Source organism: Carlito syrichta, unplaced genomic scaffold (genome assembly GCF_000164805.1).
Source record: "Carlito syrichta isolate Samal-C Ts95f unplaced genomic scaffold, Tarsius_syrichta-2.0.1 Scaffold315592, whole genome shotgun sequence".
Classification (NCBI taxonomy): domain Eukaryota; kingdom Metazoa; phylum Chordata; class Mammalia; order Primates; family Tarsiidae; genus Carlito; species Carlito syrichta.
Genome location: NW_007259688.1, coordinates 241460 through 249640, shown reverse-complemented (window position 1 = coordinate 249640; position 8181 = coordinate 241460). Strand labels below are relative to the sequence as shown.

The following is an 8181-nucleotide window of genomic DNA, read 5'->3' as shown; positions in this document are numbered from 1 at the left end:
GCTGAGGCAGAAGGATCGTTGGAGCCCAGCAGGTCGAGGCTGCAGTGGCCGGGAGCGGCCACTGCACTCCAGTCTAGGCGACAGAGTGAGACTCCAACTCACAAAATAAAAAAAAAGTATTTTACACTAAGAATTCTTTATTTTTTGGAAAAGAAAATGACTACTATTTAATTTTGAAAAGTTATCCTATAAGAGAATGCTAAAAAGCATTAAAATATGTGTTATAGAGTTGATAAAATACAACAATATCCACATTTCCAATAATTCAGATTTCAATAATAGTTGATTTCCAGGAGCTACTATAAAGTCTCTCTGGCTCATTAGAGGCCCTGCTTAAAGGAGTAGATAAACAAACTATGAAGAAATCTTTAGAATGCTTGGCCAATGGAGAAAAGACCTAGGAAGAATGAGCAAAGTCTATGAGAGGTTTGGGATTATGTAAGGAGACCAAATCTACAGTTGACTGGCAACCTTGAGAGAGAAGGGGAAAGGTAAGAACACCCTGGAACATGCCTTTCAACATATATCTGAGAAAATTTCCCATATCCCACTGGAGAGGTGGCCACGCAGCCACAGATTCAGAGAATTCCTGAAAGGTATTACATGAGAAGACCATCCCTAAGTCACATAATAATCCATCTCACCAAGGTGAGCATGAAAGAAAAAAAATCCTAAAGGCAGCTAGAGAGAAGCATCAGACCATCTACTGAGGAAAATGTACCTGAATTTTAGCAGACTTCTCAGCAGAAATCCTGAAAGTCAGAAAGAACTGGGGTCCCATCTTTAACATTCTTAAATAAAAGCAATTCCAGTCAAGAATTTTCCATTCTGTCAAGTTAATCTTAATTAATGAAGAAGAATTAAATTCTTCTCAAATATCCAATCCCTATGAGAATATGCCACCTCCAGACCAGCTCTCCTAGAGATGCTTAAGAAAGTTCTAAGCACTGGAACAAAATGACAGTTTTACCATTCACAAAAGCAGAGGCAAGCACAAGGTTTGCAGACCATACAAATCAACCTGAAACCTAAACAGCAAAGCAGCCTCTTAATAGTGGTATGACTGAACAAACCCCCACATATTAATAATTAACTTAAAACACGAATGGACTGAACATGTCACTCAAAAGGCACAGGGTGGCAAACTGGATAAAGAAGCATGATCTATCCTTCTGCTGCCTTCAGGAAACCTCACTGCAAATGACATCCAAAGGTTCAAGGTAAAGGGCTAGAGAAAGATCTTCCAGGCAAATGGAAAACAAAAAAGAGTAGGAATAGCTATTCTTGTATCAGATAGACTTTAAACCAGTAAATGTTAAAAAGGACGCTACTTATTGCTAAAAGGCTCAATCTCCCAGCAATAAATATCCATTTTAACCATATATGCACCCAACACAGGAAAACAAAGATTTATAAAACAATTGTTAATTAAGCTAAGAGAGGACACAGACAGTCATACACTTATATCTGGAGACTTTAATACCCCGCAGACAGCCTTAAAGAGATTATTGAGGCAAAAAACTAATAAGGAAATTCAGAATTCTTTACTTGACACTAGACCAATTGGATCTAACAGACATCTACAGAACACTTTACCCAACCACCATAGAAAAACATTCTTCTCATCAACATATGGAAAATACTCCAAGATTTACCACATACTTGTACATAAATCAAGTGTGAACAAATTTCAAAAGGTCAAAATTGGCTGGGTGCAGTGGTTCATGCCTGTAATCCTAGCACTTTGGGAGGCAAAGTTGAGAGGATTACCTGAGTCCACAGGTTTGAGATCAGCCTGGGCAGCATGGCAAGATCTTGTCTCTACATTAAATAAAAAAATTAGCTGGATGTGGTGGCACACACCTGTAGTTCTAGCTACTTGGAAGGCTGACATGGAAGGATCATCTGAGCCCAGCGGGTCAAGGCCTCAGTGGCCATGAGCTTGGGAGACAGAGTGAGACTCCAACTCAAAAAAAAAAAAAAAAAAAAAGTCAAAATCATAGCAAGCATCTTCTCAGAACACAGTGGAATAAAAAGAAATATCACCAACAGGAAGTCCCCAAACACACAAATATGTGGAAATTAAACAACATGTTTCTGAATGACTTGGGTTAACACAGAAATCAAGGCAGAAATAAAAAGATTTCTAGAAATAAAGACATAACACACCAAAACCTTTGGGATACCATGAAAACAGTACTGAGAGGGAAGTTTATAACATTGCATTCACATATCAAGAAAATAGAGGGAACTCAAGTAAACGATCTAACACTGTACCTATGGTAGTTAGAAAAACAAGAACAATTCAATCCCAGAATTAGTAGAAAAATGGAAATCAGTAAAATAGTCACAGCTAAATGAAACAGAGATAAAAACATCATACAAAGGACTGATGAGATGAAAAGTTGATTCTTTGAAAGGATATACAAGATGGACAGACCCTTGGCCAGATTAACCAAAAAAAAAAAAAAAAAGAGAGAGAGAGAGAAAATTCAAACAAACACAATTAGAAATGAAAAAGATGATGTTACTACTAACCCCTAAGAAATACAAAAGATTATCAGAGATTACTATGAATATCTGTATGTGAGTAAACTAGAAAATCTAAAAGAAAAGCAGGAATTTCTGGCATCACATAATCTATGAAGACTGAAATAGGAATAAACTGAAACCCTAAACAAACCAGTAACAAACCACGAAATCGACTCAATAATAAGGAACCTCCCTGCCAAAAAAAGCCTCAGGCTTGATGAACACAGATGCAAAAAAATCTAAAATTGACAGGTGGGACCTTATCAAGCTAAAAGGTTTTTGCACAGCAAAATAAATCATCAAGACGATAAAGAGACAACACACAAAAACGGAAAAAAATATTTGCAAGCTATGCATCCAACAAAGGTCTAATATCAAGGATCTACAAGGAACTCAAATGAGTTAAGTGACAGAAATAACAAACAAATAATCTTATTAAAAAGTAGGCAACAGCATGCATGAACAGATACTTCTCAAAGGAAGACATTCAGGCAGCCAACAAACATGAAAAAACGCTCACCTTCAGGAATCATCAAATAAATGCAAATCAAAATTAAAATGAGATACAACTTCACACTGGTCAGCAGGATAGCAATGGTTTAAAAAAATCAAAAAACAACAGGTGTTGGCAAGCCTGGTGGGGAGGGAGGGGAGGGAACATTCCTACACTGTTGGTAAGAATGTTAGTTCAACTTTTGTAGAAAGCAGTGTAGCAATTTCTCAAAGAACTAAATATTGAGCTACTATTCAACCCAGCAACCTCACTTCTGGTAATATACCTAGAGGAACATGAATTGCTCTAACCAAAATACCTGCACACATATATTTACTGCAGCACTATTCACAGTAGCAAAAACATGGAACCAACCCAGGATGCCCATCAAAAGTGAACTGCATAAAGAAAATGTGGTATATATACATGATATAATACTATGCAGCCATAAAGAAAAACAAAATCATGTTCTTTGCAGCAACATGGATGCAGCTGGAGACTATTAGAAACCACTAGAGACCACTTAGAAAGTGAACTTCACAGAAACAAAAAACTGAATACTGCATGTTCTCATTCATAAGCAGGCCCTAAACACTGGGCATGTGAGCACAAAAGCAGGAACAACAAATGCTAGGTACTGCTAAAAGAAGGAGGGAGGGGGTTGGGATAAGAGGCACATAACCACCAACTGGGCAGTGTGACCGTTACCAGGGGAGAGGGCTTGCTAGAACCTAAATCCCATCTGTACATAATTTACTATGTAGCAAATCCTCACATGTACCCCACAACTCTAAAATAAATACTAATGTAAAAAAAAGAATGCTTGGGCAACATATCAATTAACATATAAATAAATTTCATGTTGGGAGTCTTTTTCTTCTTTTTTCGGTAAGGGTTTCACTCTGCACAATGACAGCTCACTGCAGGCTCAGGCAAATCCTTCTGCCTGAGTCTCCCGAGTAGCTGGGACTACAGGTACGTGCCACCATGCCTGGTTAAATTTTTTGTTTTTTGTAGAAATGAGATCTCACTATGTTGCTTAGGTTGGGGAAGTCTTTTGTTTACCCTAAAAATGGACTTACTAAGGCAGGCTCAGTGGCTTAACCTGTAATCCCGTGCTTTGGGACGCTGAGGTGAGTGGATTGCCTGAGCCTGAGGGTTCGAGACCCGCCTGGGCAACTTGACGAGACCTCATCTCTATAATAAATCAAAAAATCAGCCGGGCATGGTAGCGCGTGCCTGTAATTCCGGCTACCGGGAAGGCTGAGGCAGAAGGATCGCCAGAGCCCAGTGGGTCGAGGCTGCAGTGGCTGCTCCCGGCCACTGCACTCCAGTCTGGGTGACAGAGTAAGACTCCAACTCAAAAAAAAAAAAAGTACTTATTTGTAGTTAACGTAAAGTAGTTAATTTTAGTTTATGGCCTAAGACATTTATTAACAACTTCTAAAATTCTAGTTATAAATGAAGAAGTACCAACCTCTGCCCAGGCTTTAAGCACAGCTAAGATCTCCATGGTAGAAGCACTTTCATTATATAAGTGACTTAAAGCTTCTTTTCCAGCCTGTATTTTTGTTAATGACGAAACAAGCAACTGATGAACTCTTCGGAGATCATTAAGGTCACTTACAACTCCACTTGCTATCCAGGCACTGCAAACCTAGTTATTAGGAAAATCAAAAATTATTTTTAAAAATTATAAATATTCCTTCCCCTTGTGAGTTTAGCACAGCTTACCCAGATCTCGGGAATCTAGTCACTGAAACAATGTTGCTATAAAAAACATCCAATGATTGAGGCTATGATAGTCAAAAGCTAGCTGAAAAAGGGAATGAAGTCTAAGGAGAAGCAAAGACACTAGAACTACTAACTATATAAACTGAAGAGCTTTAGATGACTAGTATGGAGAAATGAAGTTGTGAAATTATAATAATAAATGTTTGTATTAATATTTGAATTACATCTCTAATGTTGACTATTCATCTCATTATTTTAAAACTGGAGATTGTGTGGCTAACGTAACTTAGTTAAAAGATAAAGCATTTAATATTTAAAGCCCCGATAAAGATTTTGATTATTTTGAAGACAGTATATTTTAACTTAAAACAAAACTTCATTAATAATTCTGAAATGCAAAATACTACTAGTTATCAGGGGCTATCTTACTATGGTTTTTCCAGATGCCATGATATTTTTCTCTTTTTCTAGAGAAAATCTTTTTTCCCTCTTAAGCATATTTAGTTCTTTTCTCATTTTACAAAAGATTTCAAGTGGCTTACAGCAAGAATACATATAATAAAGTGAAGATAAATGGGAGACTCAGTCCAACATTTAATGGTTCTCCAGATACTGAAGGCACACAAATATTTCCTAAATATAATTAAAGAAAGGTGAAAGAATTGACTAAAATTAGTTTTTCCCATTATGTTTATAATTTATTTATGCATACCAGACCTGCTTTTAATTATTTCAAGTCATGAGGGGCTGGATAGCAAGTGTTTGAAAACCCAGCCCAAAAAAGCAACTGCTTAAAACTGACATTATATGGCTCTCAGGTATATGAAAAGGTGCTCAACCTCATCAAGTCTAAACTATCCTAAGATATTTTTCTTATTTTATCACATAGACAAGAATCTAAAAGTCTGACAACTCACAATGCTGCTGAGACTATGGAGAAACAGGTACTATGGGCAACATTGTTAGTGTTTAAATGGCAAACACCTATAATATACTCTTTAATCCATCAAGTCAATTTTTGGGGAATTTATCTCATAAATGTGTTTGTACCCAGTGAATGACCTATGCACAAGGTCACTCATATAGCAATATTTACAATGGCAAAAAACAAAACAAAACACATCCTATGTCCAGGAATATAGAATGGATTAAATTACAGCATATCCATATACCTGATTACCATGCAGTAGTAAAAAAAGGAAGAGAAAGTCCCCCAAATTTAAAAAGAAAAGGAAAAGGGTAAGCTGAGATTGATGGTAAGACAACTATAAAAAAGAACCTTGGTAACAAACACTAACTGGAGGATTGCTCCCGAAGATTATTTCTTAAGCTTCATTTTTTTTTAACCATTTACCTGACATGCTTTAGCAGTGATATCAGGTGGCGTTTCTGAAGTGAAGGCTGGTCTAAGTGCTGCTCCTACCTGGCAGGAAATTATGAATATTAAACATTAATAAGACAGAATGAGTTCTCCTTCTTTTTGACATTATTTTAAAATTAGTTATTTATGATAGGTATTATAGACACCTGTTGCTTTTGCCTGCCCAGCATATCTTCCTGTTTTTAGATAAAAGCATTCTATTTTTTCCTTTGGGGAACCATCTTTCTCCCCACCTCTTTGACCATATTGTTGCTTTGGAGCTGATTGTGTTGTCTGACTCCAGAGATTCAAGTGTGGATAATGAAAGCTCTCAAGACTTTTGCTGAACGTACTGAGAAAGAAGCACTGTCTCTTTATAAAGCTCTACGTGCTAAAAGAGTCATCTTGATATCACTTGGAGAGAAGAAACCTGAGAATAAAGCCAGTGTAGAAGAGATTCGTAACAATAACCTTCCATTTCTGCTTAATTGAGTTGTAACTATTTCTAGCACTTGCATTTGTAAGAGGGCTAAAAATACAACAGAGTTCCCATTAATTTAGTTGACTTACAACATTTTATTTTAATACAATAGTTGTATGTAACTTCCAATTCCTTCCTTTTGCTTTCTCCCTCAGCATATACATTGGCATTATCTGTTGGGAAGAGATGATGAATACTGCTAAACAGCTGGTGAACTGTTCTGATCTCCCTAACTGTTAGCCATCAGAGGTTGCTTTTGAATCATGAGAGATATTCTTGGATGCATGCTGCTAGAGGATTACAAGACAGATTACAAGACAATAATGATTTCATTATTGTCCCTGCTCTTCCCAGATTGCTCAATGGACCATCCAAACAATCAGTTAAAAAGGCTATATAGAATCAGTGATAGAAATCTGAATCCTTTCCTTAGTATAGAAAAAAAATGAAGGTTATACATACTATCCTTTTCTAGGAATTATTTAAAGACAAAATATGCATGTTGTCTAAATATAATATTTAGCAATGATTTAGTGTTATATTACTTATTCATATATTTTATAAAGAATTTTATTACAGAGGTCCTTTATTCTCCAAATTATAAAAATTAATCTTTAAAGTTATAAAATACATTTTAAAAATTACTAGAAATGTGGGGTACAAGTAGAAATTTACAATATAAGTAGGTTGCATGCAGGTGAAATCTGGGATTCTAGCTGGCCCTCTCCTCCCGACAGTGGACCAGGTACCCAGTATGTTGGCACGTGACCTCCTCCTTCTCTTCTCTTTCCTCTCTCCCCAGCAGTGTCCAGGGTCTGCTGATCCCACCCGCTTATAAGTGAGAATATGTGGTATTTAGTTCTTTGATTCTGTGACAGTTCACTTAGTACAATGGCCTCTAGCTGCATCCAAGTTGCAAAATTCCTAATTTTGCTCTTCTTTATGACTGCATAATAGTCCATTGTGTATCTGTCTATCATTTTCTTTATCCAGTCCGCTTTTGATGGGCATCTGTGTTAGTTCCATGCTTTTGTTATTAGAATAGTGCTGCAATAAACATGCATGTGCAAGTGTCTTTTTGGTACAGCAATTTATGTTCCTCTGGTTGTATTTCCAGGAAAGAGATTTCTGTTTCGTATGGAAGCTCAATTTTTAGTTATTTGAGAAATTGCTACACTATTTTCCATAGAGGGTGATCTAGTTTTCATTCTCACCAACAATCTAAAAGTGTCGCCTTTTTCTCCAGAGGCGCGCCAGTGCCTGTTGTTTTCTGACTTATTAATGATAGTCATCTTTACTGGTGTTAGGTGGTATCTCATTGCAGTTTTTTTTTTTTTTTTTGAGTTGGAGTCTCACTCTGTCACCCAAGCTGGAGGGCAGTGGCACGCTCCCGGCCACCGCAACCTCAACCCACTGGGCTCCGGCGATTCTTTCGCCTCAGCCTTCTGAGTAGCTGAAACTATAGGCACGTGGCACCACGCCCGGCTAATTTTTTGGATTTACTGTAGAGATGAGGTCTCGCCAAGTTGCCCAGGCGGGTCTCGAACCCGCGGGCTCAGGCAATTCACTCACCTTGGCCTC

General features: G+C 37.3%; 1 protein-coding gene across 1 annotated transcript in view; it reads right to left on the bottom strand.

Annotated features, from left to right (window-relative positions):
* The window catches only part of LOC103275615 (HEAT repeat-containing protein 5A), a 64902-nt gene that overhangs the window by 32560 nt on the left and 24161 nt on the right, over positions 1 to 8181 (bottom strand). Inside the window, exons 7-8 of the mRNA XM_008073012.2 lie at positions 6114 to 6182; positions 4503 to 4682 (exon numbers count right to left, since the gene is read on the bottom strand). Coding sequence (XP_008071203.2) covers positions 4503 to 4682; positions 6114 to 6182 — 249 coding nt within the window. The remainder of the gene's footprint in view (positions 1 to 4502; positions 4683 to 6113; positions 6183 to 8181) is intronic.